Genomic DNA, 15,324 nt, shown 5'->3' with positions numbered 1-15,324 from the left:
TTTTTCTGTTGATAAGATATCAGTTTACCAAACAACATATGAGTTAACTCCAGGAACTTCATGGTTGTTTTCTGATAGTTTGTCTGTTCAAAATTGTTATCAGACCACTGCTCCAATGCTACGGTTGGTAAAATTGAATATTACTTAAATGTGCTACTTATTGTCCCCTGTTTTCTTTTCACATGTCGAGTAAATTTGGCTTCTCTTTTGCCTTTTTTCCATTGATCAAATAAGTTAACTTCAGGTAATCATCAAGCTTACAATATGATCACATATGTGCCTGCTGCTGACTATTCTCCAGGTGAGCTGATCTCTCTTTTTCCTTCGTAGATCTACTCTACGTAGATGTAATGTGTTCCACTCCAGAAATAACATCCTAAATATTTACTTAAAAAAAACAAACAACCTAAGGTTAATGATTTTGACAGCTATTTGTGAAATTCTTAAATGTAATTTTTACTATAAAATCTTATTAGTCACTTCTTATTAAAGAAAGACCAGACTTTATGAAAACATAATCAGCTCTGTATGATTTTCTTTCTCAGTTGCAGAATCAGTTGAGAAAACCAGCCAAGAGCCTCAAACTAATAATGTAAGTCTGACAAAACTACATCTGATTGCCATGTATTGTCATGGGACTGCACAGCGGTGTGGTGGTTAGCACTGTCACCCCACAGAAAGTCGGTTCCGGGGTTGAATCCTGTCTTGGGCCTTTCTGTTGGAGTTCGGTGGAGATTGTTCTTCTTTTGCATGCATGGGTTCTCTGTGAGTGCTCCAGCATTCTCCCAGCATTCATAAACATGTGTCTTACTTCCTGGCGATTCTTGTCCCTCGGAGTGAGTGTGAGTGTGCATGGTTGTTTGTTTCATTTGTGTCGATGTGCCCCTGTGATGGACTCATGACCTGTCCGGGGTGTACCCCACCTCTTGCTCAATGCCTCTTTTTCCCTCCAGTGTGTCATATATCACGTGTACGACACCATCCCTGAAGAGCCGGCTGCATCAGTCCAGAGTGATGGGTTGTACAGCACGGTGAAATCATGCTGAAACACAAACGCATCTGTTGTTGATGAAGAAAGAGGAAGCACTGAAGAACAGCACAATCTTAGAATGACCTCGTAACCATAAGGCAACACGATGGTGTATTGTTAGATTTCTGTAATGTTCTTTCTCATGTTCCATTCTCCGTATGTTTTATCTCTTTTAGAGCAAGACTAGAAATATATTTACAATATATTCATGCAATTTTTTAGAGCAAACTTTAGAGTCATTCACTCCTGTTTTTAATTTTTAATTTTAAAACTACAGCTTACTTACTATAAAATGTTATGGTTCACTGTGTCTCCTGCACCATGCTTTAGTTTATCTTGTATTAAAGAAGCTGTTTATGATAAATACTTTGTCTCCTCTAACTGCTTAATGATCATGTAAATTAACCCCACCCCCCACCCACACACACACACACACATCTTGCCCTCTGTTCAAGTGTCAGCTCTGACCTTAACCAGGACTTTACAAATATCATTCCGCCTCATTAATACTGAGCTTTGGAAACCAAGAACTCTTCTGGTCCCAACAAGGTCAGTAATTTAATCAGAATAATTCCTTTTTACATTACTAAAACAAGAACACACACACACACACACAAACACGCAGGACTAAATAGAACAAAGTGCAAATGAAGGAAAATATTTCTTTGTGTTTATTCATCAGCTTTTCTAGACATGTGATTAAGATTATGTAGACATTTTTTTAAAATAAATTATAGCTGAATACATCAATATGACATTCTTCAAACACACTGCTGGACCCTCATCATGCATCTTTAGCTTTTCTTTAATATATTCTTCCTTAAAATGAAGAGAATCTGGCAGAATACAACACGTTCAAGATTCCCCTTGTCCTTAATATCCTTTGTGAATGATCCTTGACAGACATGAAAAGGATATAGTTACAAAATCAGAAAATATCTCAAGAAATAAAACCACAATGACATTGTCTTTAGAGTTTCACAGCCAATGATATAGGCCTGTCTTCATTCTTTTCATATTTCACAAAAGTGCATTTACATTCATTCATTTTTTTCCGCTCACAACAAAGAAACAACTATTATGCCTTACTATCACCCTTTGCACATTGGACACGTTTAAACTTTACAAGAGAGCCCAGAACTCATTTGTGTTTTTTTTTTCTTTTACATAATTCAGCACACATTCAAAATAATGTGATGGACTGTCAGTGAAGTGATCTATAAAGCACTGAGCAAAGACACCAAGCTCTCCCCTTTATTCTCATAGAATTCGGTGTTTTCTGCATTAATGGAGATGTCTCAGTGCTACTGATAAAGGCTTCGTTCTAGTAGAGTAATGCCTGCTGCAGAGGTATGACAAAATTCGTTCTGATTGGAGATGTCTCTATGCGTCTAAGCATCTTCTTGTTGAGTTAGTTTTCACTGACGTCCAGCTCTGCTGCTCATGGTCACCTGCTGATGGTTGCTGCTATCAGAGGTAGCAAAGCTGCCGTTAGAGGGCTGGAGAGGCGAGTTCCCGAACCACACTCCATGGCATTTTCCTGCAGCAGACACAGCTCATTGTGATAAATATTGCATTTTGTAAACCCGATATTGGGTTCTGCTTATGTTACATAACTAACTAAAGTCCTCTTCATATCTACACTCGAGTGGTGACGTGAGAATGCAAATGTCAGCATCCTTGGCTCCAGACCTCCTGCAGAGATTTTTCACCTAAGCTATGTTCACACATGAACACTGCAGATTTGGTCCGTATGTTTTCATGCAATTGCTGTTCACATATCTGCTTCACAGAGGGAGAATATCTGCTGGAACTGTACTCTCTGGTGGAAATGTGATATGCGAGGGAATGACTGTCTATGGGAGGGAGGTTTTGATGCAGAAATTAGACTGTAGAAAATGCTGTGTTTGCTTTACCACATGTTGAGGGTAGAAAATGAAGCTCCTCTTTGTGTTGATAAAAGTACTGCAAGGAGCAGGCAAATAGCATACAGGTCAACAGAAAGGAGAATGAAGCAGTAACATACCAGCATGTGCACTGGCTCACTTATATAAACCCTATATAAGGCCTTCTACTTTCCACTCGGTCCTCGCTACTGTGAATACATTCAGTATCACAACACAACACAAGAAGGGTCATCAGGGAGCCTTGCTAACTATTTTTAAGGTATTGTAGAGAAAACAGTGATTTACACAACATACTCTTTGGATTATCTCCGGTGTTCATGTGTGAAAACGTCTTACTACATGGCTGGTGTCCAGGTGACCTTGTTTGCAAAAATAGAGTATTGCATTACCCTTGCGTTCCAGTATAAGCTTTACTGTGAACACGTAGACACACCGAGTGCAGACAAAAGACATTCTCATACCTCAGGGTGGAAGGGATGACATGATTCTGGCTTCTTTCTGTCCTTCTGAAACTTCAGTCTGTCACATTTTAGTGACTCGTTGTGTTCAAAGGTGTCAAGGATGTAAAAAAAATATATAATTTGGACAGAAGGTAATGTTGTGTGCTGAAATCAAGAACAAATTTTAATGTGATATTTTTTTTGTCCAGTCAAAGTACATCTTAACTTACTTTGCTCAAACATAATTTTTGATTAGTCACAAGTGAGACTAGAAAGGATATACATGATCTCAATGGGATCCATGGTCACCGGAGGAATACTGCTGCAGTCACACTTGTTGTCCACAACAACCATGAAGAGGTTGCTGCTGGGAATCTGCTGTATGACAAAAGATCTGCAACCCACAGAGAAAGAGATATAGATAGAGAGAGGAGAGTCAAAATGTTACAAAATGAGAACTGACAGACTAAAGATGTATTACATGAATCGTATTATTATTCTTTGACAATTCACTGATTATCCTTTTCAGGCTGGTCAGAATCAGTACCTGATACAGCCATCGCAGTCAATGTTGCCTGTTGTTTCTTTAATGGTGCGTTCAGAAACAAAGGCAGGGTACTCTGTATCACATGGTACCATCATGGTTTTACCTCGAGATCTTTGAGCTTGAAAGGGAGACACAACAAGTTTAACTGAACCGCGGAACATGGCCAATCTACAGAAAACAGACCTTTTTATTACACGTACTCATTTTTCTTTCTCTCTTTATCACACACACAAACAAATAATGACATCAACAACATAGTCGCAACCTTTAACTGAGAGATCGACGTTCCACCAGCTGTACAGGTTGAATTCTAGCAGAAAACTAAGAGAAAAACACAAACATCCATGTAAAAACATTTAAGGTGGCAGTTACTAAAAGGAAATAGTGTATATCAAACAAATATTTGAATATATTCTCAACACACTTACATGACGAGTTCAGTCAGGAGCCACCTCACTACAGAAAAAGGCTGAAAAGGAGAAATAAAAGATTTTTTTTTTCAGTCCACTGACCTTTCACCAATGCACTTACAACCACCCACCTCACCACAAACTCTAACACATTTACTGCAGTCCATCCTGATGATTCAAACTTGAAACTAAATCTACCAGCTGAGTTTGCGTCTCGCACACTCACGTCTGATAAAGTGCGTGCACTGTCGCTGCTCCCAGCATAGTCTTTGCAAAGGGCCTGGTAGTCGTACAGCGTTATCCTGAAACAGAGTCCGTACAGCAGCGTTTGTGGTAAACATACAATATGATATGTTTATCATTGTACTTTTTAAGATCAGGTTGTGGAAGTGAGAAAATGTCATGTTGTGTGTTTGACCTTTTGAAGGACCCCATTTGAAGAAGTTTGTTCATAACAGCACCCTCCACTTCTCCAAAGAAGAGCCCTGTCTGAGAGAGGAGTAAAGTCAAAACACACCACTACAAATCTTAACAGATGGACAAATAGCAGAAGCATTCCCATGTCAAACTCATTCATATAATGGCACTGATTAACTCAATATAAAGTCATTTCTGTTGCTCTAAATATCCAATGCAGAGTTAAATTCATGAAAATATTGCCTTCACCTTTGCCTCATTTAGTATGTGTGCATCTATGAGAAAGTAAATCTGCTTTCCACCTTCATGTCAATTGAACTACTCTACTTAAATACTAAAAAACTGCTGTACACCACACAAAGGCAAATTGGTAAGTTTTGATATCGGAAATGTTCTTTCTTAACCGTTTGAACCAGAAACAACTTTTAAAGAGGAGTGAACTGGATGGAGTACTAGTCTTTAAGTTGTTTTGGTTGTTTTGGTGGAAACAGATAACAAATAACACCTTCAGCTCGACTATGAAATCAAAAAAGTACTTGTAAGTTTTAATTCAGGAATCTATTGGATAAATTGCAACAGCAGATGCAAGCTGTTTCTTTAGCATTTCAGTATGAAAATGACAGGAAAATGTATGCATTAACTACAGTTGTTGGACTATCTGGTGAGAAAAATTTGAGATCCTCCTCCAATAATGTCCCATGGGTAATTTGTTCATGCAGCCAATAGTGACATATAATCATATTCAGAGAACATGTGACCTCTAGTGGTCATGGGAGCAACTGCGTGTGAGGTGTCAAAATGGTTTCCATAAAGGGGAGAGTGGCACAGCACAAAGGATGTATTTTGGTCCTAATCATGATGTTTTTCTAAGCCTAACCAAGTGGGTTTGATTCCTAACCCTAGGGGACATTGTGTTATAACCTAAACCCAACCATGAAATTACATAAGTGTTATAATAATGTGTTGTCATGTTATTCACTGATAATATCCATGAAATGTCTGACTTTGAAATTGCACAGTACATCCTTTATGCATCAATGTTTGCCCAAAAATGCTGAAAAAGTCATTTTTGGTTTGTACTTTTCTGGAAAACTTTTGAAAATGCTGATAATTTGTACACTAACTTTAAACCAGATGGTAACATGAAGGTGTCTTGAAGGAACCGAGGTGAAACCATGGTTTAAACCTTTATTCATAGATATAAACATTTACAATAGACAATACCTGAGACTGTTCTTCTGTAACAAGAATGAAGCCATTGTTGTCAATGAGGTAACAGTTAACATCCTGTTTAAGCATAAATAAAGATTTGTTAAAAAATAAAAAATCTTCAGCAAATGTAAGCATTAGTTACTGTTACTGTGACTGTTCCTACCTCACTATCACAGCTAATGCTACATTTTCCATCCAGGGCTGTACACTGAACACAAAACAAGGATAATTTGGTCACATAAGTTACTGGGAAGAAAATGATCTTGTATGGTCATGATTTAATAGTTGACATGAGGTTACTTGTCTGCACGCAGTCCAGAACTTCCTCTGAAAGAACTCAAGTTTCATTTGGATCCCAACAGCTGAACGCAAGATAAAGATAACAGTAAGTTGAAAGTGATAAATCAAGCTAGACACTGATGTTATAAGAGAATCTTTAGAGATCATTACCAGCAACGATTGGAGACTTTCTGTCATCGAGGAGCTGAATAGCCGTGCTGGCCAATACCACACTCTTGTTCTCTAAAGCTAAAGAGGGAGAACAGGTAATTTGTTCTCATTACTTTATCCGCTCAGTAGATGGCACCATTTACACAGCAGCTTCAGTCTACTGGGTCAGGGGAAACTGCAGCACTAGTCTATTACTTTACAGCAATAGTGTCCAGTTACAGCTTTCTATACAGCCGGATGACGCTCATATTTCTGAAATGGCTGCTGTGATTGAACATTTCATGTTATGATGGCAAAGCTTGAGCTGACACAGTCATTGTTAACAGAGGGGGATTGTAAATGTCACAAAGAAGAAATCTGAATTCTCCATCCTCCTGACAGAACATGAGCCACATCAAAGCAGAAAAGCTGTGAGGCAGGTTAGGTTTGCAGCCCATCCCACCAGTAATAAGAACAGTCGACAACAGAGACAGTGACTGATTTACATCTTAGAATGCTGAATTACGACAGCAGGAAAACAGAAATGTTCAAGAGGTGCAGTAAACGATGCTGCACAGGAAAAATGACGGACTTGTGCAATGCCAGTTAGATTTAGCAGCTGAAAAAGAATAAACTCATCTCGGGTCTAGTATTGCACAGGCTGAATGAGCTGATATTTTACACTTCACGGTGTACCTGTGCTGAAGGGGATGGAGTAGACAAATGTGCCCGGGACCTGTTCTGCTGCTCGCTTGTACCACAGAGGGAAGTGATCAGCATTAAACACACCCTCCTTGTCTTCCGCTGTCAGGAAATCTCTGCGGAGGCACAGAGATTGAAAGTGAGGTGAAGAGCGAATGATTAGATTCATCAAACACAATCACAGCCATGCACCATGCTGTAAGTAATGATTAGAGAAATGTTGAGCAGCACCACTCACTGATTGGAGAGCTGATCGGCGGGTACAAACAGATTGGTTCTCGACAGACCAGTACGTGTGCCCAGAAAAGCAATTTCCACTCCTTTGTCTGAGTTCCTGTTTGTGTAATGCAGAGCATCATCTACGCATTCTTTCTGAGAGTTTTCTTTGACCGTATCTGACAGAAATAACGTCACTTCTAATTATTTTTGTAGAGGAAGAAAGTACAGTAAATTAGGGAACTACAACCCCTAATGAACAGTAACATATGAACCATCACACCACATCATTATTTGTTTAAGAAAAACTTTGCTAAATTCCAGGAGTTTGTGAAAAACTAAGCATACCCTGACCACTTCCATAGGAATTAAGGGGGTAAGTTGCAGCCAGGTGGTTACAAACAAGGTTTTGCAATGGTGTGGTCAAAATTCAGATCTCAATCTGATTGATATGCTGTGGTGGGACCCTAAAAGAGCTGTGATAAATGATAACAAAATGATGTTATTACTGATGAAGGTGGTTCCGCAAGTTATTGGATCATGGAGCGTACTTAGTTTTTCACAAACAGCTTCTGCAAGTTATTTTTTAGTTAAATAGAAAATGATATAATGTAATATGCCATGTGTTGTTCAGCTCAGACTGTATTTACCCTTTACTAACATGTGGCAAGGATCCGATCTTCAATTCTTAAAATGATGCCTTGATGCGCAAAATCTTAGAAATGAAAGAGGTTGTACTTTCTTCTCACATGACTGTGTAACCCTGGACTACAGACAGGGAAGAGTTACGGAAAGTGGTTTCAAAATCGTTCTTACTCTGACTTGTTGAGAGCCAGTCCGGTCCAGTAGGCCTCCAGTGGAGCAGTGACCACAGCATCAAATAACACCTCCTGGATCAACTCTCTGTCACCTACAGGGTGAAAGACCAGTTTGAGTCAGGAATCTAACTCACAAATACAGAACATCCGCCTCATTCGTCATATTTTCTGTTTACATCACCAACATTTAATAGCTTATCTCCACAGATAATAATCTTTAATTGTGACTCTGACTTCTCTCACATTTGAGGTGTGGTCTGCGGCCCGTCATGAAGAGCTTGATGGCTTGAATCTGGGTCAGGTGACGGTGCTCATGCTCCTCTTCTGTGTTGCAGTAGGTCCTGTGTGTTGTCCAAAAAGAGCCATATTGTTAGAACACAGGCCTCAGGACGCCTGGTGAACACAGAGGACTAACCTACATAATGCATGAATAATTATTTCCACAACCCCTTCCTCACCATTCATCTGCCAGGGCGACATCTGGCTGTTCCAAATCACGGAGCCCTGAAAAACACAAGTCAGTAACGCTTCAGCAATGCCAGTCTGTGTTGACTGATGCACTAAGTGGGTATGTGTGAGCACAAGAATTCTGGTAACAATCAGGTTTTTGGAGAACCTGTGTATGTGCAGCTCATATTGACATCTCAGCCTATATTTACAAAGTTTGATGTGCAATCTCCAGCAGGAATCAATACATGCGTTATATGAATATCTAATCCTGGTTGTCGATAACGCTTAGTTTGAGTAAAACATCTTGCACTGCAGCGTAGTAATGAGTTACCTGCTTCAATGGATACATTTCCTCTAAAGAAGTACTTTCCGTGACCTCTTGAGAGAGCTACTCCGACACTTGAGCCGCAAAGAAAGAAGAGCATTAACCTGAGTCAGTTAACGTTTGACTGGAACTGCATTATAAACAACCAGAAAGTCCTTAAGGAACGTGGTAAAACTTTTCTCACCTGAATGGGGTTCCTTTGATGTCCGTGTAGTAATAGTCATTGTGCATCTTGAGCACACGCCTCTAAAAGATAGAAGATATTCATTCCTTTAGGTCTGAGACAATCATGATCTGATAAGCAGACACTAAGTAGTATATTTCTGCAGCCTCACCCCTCTGTCCACAGTCTTCTTTGCCTCCATAGAGAAAGTTCCTGTCCTTCTGTTCACCATAGCATTACGTAGCTAAAAAGGCACCCACAGCAGAGTTGTCAAGGCTTGCTCAGTGATCTAATAACCTGTCTGCGCTGGATTTCAGTACAATTTCACTGAAATAATTGAAAACTGCTCAACAATAACACAATCTTTCTCAGGCTCATTTAATCTAACAGAACCTCAGATAAGATTCAACAAATTGACAAAAAAATAAATATTCCAGATCCAAACACATTTAGTTTGTGATATTATACTTAATGCTTAGGCTTTAAATAATGTCAACTTTTCTGAACTTGTACTCATGTACTTTTTGCACGTACAATGTCATCTTTGTCTTCCCACTCCACCTCAGAGAGATCCACACTGCTGTAGTTGGGCTTCCTCCTCTTCTGACCCTCCTGATACTGCACAGAGTAACAAAGTGTATACAGTTTAATGTTGTGCTTTAAATTGCCTAAAAGTTCAACCAAAGCTCACATTTGTCAGCTAATTTAGCCTGAAACAACTGCCAAATCTGCATATGGCCCATAAATTTCTAAATATATTAGTATGATTTTAGGGAAATAACTAGATATTCTAGATATAATCTCTCTTTTGTCATAAAACGAAGACTCCCTATACACACCTATTTATCAAGCACTGTTATGAAGCTTTTGGAGAGTAATTATTTAACAAACCATCTGTGAAATTAACACTGACAGGTAAATTAGAATTAATGAATATGATTGATAGAAAATCCACGCTCAAACAAGTCTACATCAAGGCATTAAAGTGCTCATGTCAAACTGCTTCTGAATGTCGCACATGAAATGAGAAAAGTCAATTACTACAACCACAGCCACAAAGAAACATTCACAAAGAACCAACACAGACCAACACACACAGTTGCACAGAGAGGAGTAGCACTAACACTGGCACACACAGATCCACTAGCACAGTCAAAGCTCCTGAGGAACCAGCGGTCTCAGTGCGAGGGGCTGTGGTCTCTGCCAGCGAGTGTTAAGTTACCTCTGGGAAATCTCAGGCCAGCCAGCCCTATGAGTGGCCCTTATCCCTGCATGCATACATCAAAGGAAAAGGTTGGGATTACAGACTATACAAGCCCATGTTGCCTCCGAGCCAGATAATACATTTGTCTCTGTGTGCCATCGTATTTTTGGTAATCTACACAATAGCATGGACAAAATGAAAAGGAAAAAGAGGGTAAAGTCAGGGAATGCTGTGAGAATGTTCAGGTTTTAACACAAAGAAACTGAGTTACCAGAGGCCTGAGGTCCGGATGTATCAGGATGTAGCCATTGTTTGTGATGGCGAATGAGTATCCATGGATACCTAACTAGAGACATAGAAAGAAATGTGTAAGGCAGAGCCAAATAAAAAAAAAAAAAAAGCAGAATACATTAATCTAGTAAAAAACAGCTGATTGTACCATATGTTTTGGGATGAGCTTCATCAACTCCTGCAGAGGGATGTCTGTTCCTACGACCCCCAACAGAATACCCTGGTTCTTCTGCATGAAAAAATTCAAAACAAACACAACTTCAGCTAGAATCAGCATTAGTGCTCGGTCACAATCACTGAAAAGTCAGTTAGAGGAAAAAAGAGAAGTGGACACATAAGTAAAAGGCACTTAAAGGGGCATTTTATGACCTTTAAAGGCACTGGAAGTTGCACGAGAGTAGCAGAAACTCAGGCCACAACAAAAGAAGCTGAAGGTGAAACCTAACTTGGAGCGCTTCACGCAGCCTACTCTATAACTCGGGGAAATCAAAGGAAGCAGAAAAAGACTGACTCTGGTCTTATCTCTCTCTTTAAGTTGAAGAATGTTGCTTATTCCATGGAGAAAGTTTTGGGCTGCACGGCAGAAACCTGCATAATTGAACATGTACTGACTGCAGCGCTGTGGAGCTCAGATTACAACACACCCAGAGGAAGAGTGACTGCCCTCTGATAAGAACATCATCACACAACTTTACTTTTTGAGTATTAAAAGTAAAATGTGTCTTTTGATAGATAAAAAACCCAGTTCCAAAAATGTTGGAACACTGAGTAAAATGTAAAAAAACAGATTACAAATATTTGAAAATCTAATAAACTAATATCTTATTCACAACAGAACATGAAAAATACATGAAATGTTGATATTTCTGTTTTTATGAAAAATATTTGACTGTGGCAAAGTGGAAAACTAGTCAGATAGATTGAAATTTGAAATTTCTTTTTGGAAATCATGGATCAAATGTGGACCAAAGAGGACAGGAAACATCCAGCTTGTTATTAGCGCTCAGTTCAAACATCTGCCCCTCTGATGGTATGGAGGTGCATTAACTGGCCACCTGTACATTAGAGCAACACATGCTCCCATTCATATGCTGTCTTTTTCAGGGAAGGCTTTGCATATTTCAGCAAGACAATGATACATTAATACATCTATTACAACAGCATGACACCAGAGTAGAATAGTCTGGATACTGGACTGGACTGCCTGCAGTCCAGACCTTTCACCAGCTGAAACCCTTTGGTGCAACATGCAAACATGCAAAATGAAAAAAAGGACTAAGAACTTAGCAGCTAGAATCTTAAATTAGATCTCTTCGGTTCCCAGATGTTTTCAGACTATTGTTAAAAGATGAGGGATGTTACACAGTGGTAAACATGACCCTGTTCAAACTTTTTTGAGACGTGTTGTTGCCATCAAATTCAAGATGTGCTAATATTTTTCATGAACTTGCAAAATGTCTCACTATCAACATTTGATGTTTTCTATTTTTTACTGTGTTTTATGAATAGTTAATGAGATTAGCAAATTATAACATCCATTTTTATTTACATTTTATACAACATACCAACTTCCCATGGCTGTAACAAAAAGAGCAATGGTCATTACCCAGAAACAAAACCTTACATACACACAGTGGCCATATACAAAAGAAAAATTATGAGTGATTTGCATTTCTCAATTCTGTCTATTTTGTCAGTTTGAATGAAAAAAAGATAGCAATGGAAGCTTGATTAAGCTTACTTTGCAGCGTTGAGACCTGATCTCTAAGAGAGAAAGACTATTTGTTGCTTTGTGTTAACAGATCAGTGTGGTTGGAAGCCACTGCTTCAACCTTTAAATGATCATTTGGAAAAATAATCAGTTCCTAGGATCTGACAAAAATGCAGTAGAGCTGGGTAAACTTGGAAAAATGAGGATTCAAGAAAGCCAAACTCAAATACAAGGAATTTATTTTGTAAAAACTCAAATAAAGTAAATTTGCTGGAGTTTTCTAAAAAAAAACTGTCTTGAATACTTTACTCACCGTTTCATTCTTTGTGCTAAAGACAGGCATAGCTACCGTAGTCATCAGAGTTGGACCTGATTTGTCATTCAGCTGAAAAAAGACAATGACAATGACATACATTTTTAAGTAAAATTTTCACATAGAAAGAAGTTGTTAAAGTTCCAGTATGCAAAACTTATGCCAGACTATTGGTGGAAATGCAAAACGATGCCTACATCTTTCTTCTACCAAGTGTAGAATCCATAAAAATTTTGAACATTATACTGAATATTCAACACAATAAACATTTTTCATGCAGAAACACAGCCTGTCCTCCTCCTCATCGCTCCACCATATTGCACTGCCATGTTACTAAAGTAGCCCAGAGGAGACAAACCAAATTGGCTCTTGAAAGAGTGTTACATGGTCAATATATTTTTTCATGCACGCTTAGAAAGGGGACATTGAGTGGTGGCTGCAACCCAAATTTCATAAGACTAAACAACATTCTACACACTGAACCTGCAAGGTTTGAGGGAAATAACAGATTCAGGATTTGACGACAACCAAGACAAAGGTCTTTCTACAAATATAAGAAGCAGACACTTTTTAATGCATTAGATAAGCTAATGCAGCATCTAAATAAGGTCCAGTAGAAAAATGTGTAAAAATACGACCCTGGTCACAACCTTTCTGTTGTCACACCTGAATCCTCTGATGTTCTCAGGAGGATGAAGACTGACAATAATTAAGCACATGAGCAGCGTTAAAGTAGGTCTGCTATTCCTTCACCTTGTGAGTTGATACAGCTGAGTGAGCCCATGTGTGTGGTTGATGTCCGCTTGTGTATGTGCGTGCAAAGGCAGAAAACGAGCTGTGAACCGCTGTGTGTACAAGGAAGCCTGACAAAATGAAGAATGTTTGGTCCTTAAATTCATCACTTCACACACAATGGAGTAGAAATCTGGGCTGCTTTCGTCTTCACAAAAACATGCACCCACAAACATGCACACAGGTAAACCAGCGGACGCCTAACAACCTCCACCCCCATCCTTCTCTCCCTTCCTCTGCCTCTTTCTTGGTCTCCCTTCCAATGTCAGTTTTATTATGGGCTTTAGGAGATAAAGTGCAATGATCCACAGAATGATGAATGGTGTGTCTGAGGCTGAGATACAAGAGCACACACTCTAGAGGACAATCTCTAACCCTTTCGTGTGTGTGTGTGCGCGAGTGTACTTTGATGTGTACATCGTCTAAAAACTGGAATGAAGTAAAATAAATGCCTTTGTGCTGTTCCTGCCCCTCAGAGGGAAAGGCCTACCTTCACTTTAGACTTCCAGGGGAACACCAAAGCACAATGGTGACATTTAACCATTTAACCACTCAAGCCACTACTGCTTTACACAATATGACTCAGATTTGCTGATCCAAATCTTTGCTCTCTACCCAGAATCTCCTTTCTGGTCCCACGATACCTCAAAAATATCTCCACTGTCAGTTCATCACTAAGTCAATCAGTAAAATATGCCAATGTGATATTTACCTTACGAGCCTGAGAAAGCTGACAAGGGAGAAAAGACACATAAAGATTGAATTATCAGTGAATTAAAGTCTGTACGCTCAGCATTGACTTTGTGGACACAGATGTACAGTACACTGGGGAGGATCCATGCAGATTAATGAAGCTCATAATGAGGTATCATTCCAACAGCATGAAGAATAATGATGAGAGAGCATATCCACACACAGGCACTTCACAATAGCACGTAATGCAGGACAGAAACACCCTGAATGAGAACCTAAAGAGTATCCGGGCGTGCGATGATTGTAATGTTTTACTGTAAGAGAGTCAAACTTGTAGTAAACAGCTGTATGGAATATTAACCTGGATGTGGCTTCCAGCAAACACTGCAACATACTTACGGCACTGTCCACGTAAGCTTCGGTCCACACTGTGTCATGCTCGTGATCAATAACTTTTGGACGGCTCATGACGTGAAGATACCTCATCACGTTCTCCTGAACATCAGCTAAAGTGGAGATCTGGCTAAAATATCCTGTAACAGAATGCACACGTTGAACTAAAATAGAAAACGCTGACTTTAACTCCTGCAACATTAACTCCACGTAAGCATTGCAACAATAGATTTGAACCATTTGATGCAGCATATCAAAAAGACAAAAGGATTGGAGAGGTGTTTTCATTGTTTACTTGGGTTGTACTATAACAATGTGAAAATACTCCATAACAAGTAAGATTTCCACACTTAAAAAGCTTAAAATGTGTTATTATCAACAACCACAAGCTGTATTTGGATCTCAGACGAGCTAAGGCCCAATGCATCCCGTATCTTTTTCAAAATGTTGGACCACATCCCCCCAAAAAAGAAAAACTTGATTAGGTTTAAAAAAAAATTTCTATTACAATGATGATAATCTGTATTATCACTAACATTTCACATATCATTACTAAACTAAACTATGAAATATTTCATTATAAAACATTAGAGGCTTATGCTCATTGATAGATTAAAAAAAAATTGTATCTAAATAAATTGAAATCAGATTACAAAATTCACGACATGTGTACAAGGACCTCCCATTTTACTACACTACCTGAAATTCTGACAGACATTTAAGCAAGGTCTAGGAAGGAATCCAAAATGACTCTCATATTTTATTGTTGTCAAGTTCTATCGTATTTAATTAGCATTAGATTAAATCCAGACCACTGGTAGCAATTGTTAAACACCAAATGCAAATAAAGTTCCTAATCAA

The 15,324-nt window shown here is 38.9% G+C and overlaps 1 protein-coding gene across 1 annotated transcript in view; it reads right to left on the bottom strand.

The window, feature by feature from the left end:
• Positions 1–1,716: 1,716 nt before the first annotated feature.
• Positions 1,717–15,324, bottom strand: part of cacna2d3 (calcium channel, voltage dependent, alpha2/delta subunit 3) — a 30,442-nt gene continuing 16,834 nt past the window's right edge. The window contains 26 exon segments of the mRNA XM_072383144.1: positions 1,717–2,570; positions 3,399–3,481; positions 3,659–3,771; positions 3,925–4,042; positions 4,190–4,245; positions 4,353–4,393; positions 4,561–4,636; positions 4,753–4,823; positions 5,976–6,038; positions 6,127–6,171; positions 6,264–6,325; positions 6,414–6,483; positions 7,075–7,210; positions 7,333–7,428; positions 8,127–8,220; positions 8,372–8,469; positions 8,587–8,632; positions 8,910–8,977; positions 9,088–9,149; positions 9,239–9,310; positions 9,601–9,684; positions 10,542–10,616; positions 10,710–10,781; positions 12,577–12,657; positions 14,090–14,107; positions 14,470–14,603. Of these exon segments, the coding sequence (XP_072239245.1) occupies positions 2,478–2,570; positions 3,399–3,481; positions 3,659–3,771; positions 3,925–4,042; positions 4,190–4,245; positions 4,353–4,393; positions 4,561–4,636; positions 4,753–4,823; positions 5,976–6,038; positions 6,127–6,171; positions 6,264–6,325; positions 6,414–6,483; positions 7,075–7,210; positions 7,333–7,428; positions 8,127–8,220; positions 8,372–8,469; positions 8,587–8,632; positions 8,910–8,977; positions 9,088–9,149; positions 9,239–9,310; positions 9,601–9,684; positions 10,542–10,616; positions 10,710–10,781; positions 12,577–12,657; positions 14,090–14,107; positions 14,470–14,603 (2,027 nt within the window). The 3' untranslated portion in view covers positions 1,717–2,477.

Source organism: Leuresthes tenuis, unplaced genomic scaffold (genome assembly GCF_036924035.1).
Source record: "Leuresthes tenuis unplaced genomic scaffold, fLeuTen1.0.hap1 SCAF_3, whole genome shotgun sequence".
Taxonomy (NCBI): Eukaryota; Metazoa; Chordata; class Actinopteri; order Atheriniformes; family Atherinopsidae; genus Leuresthes; species Leuresthes tenuis.
Note: the sequence above shows the minus strand (reverse complement) of the source record. Positions and strands in the feature narration are given on the sequence as shown.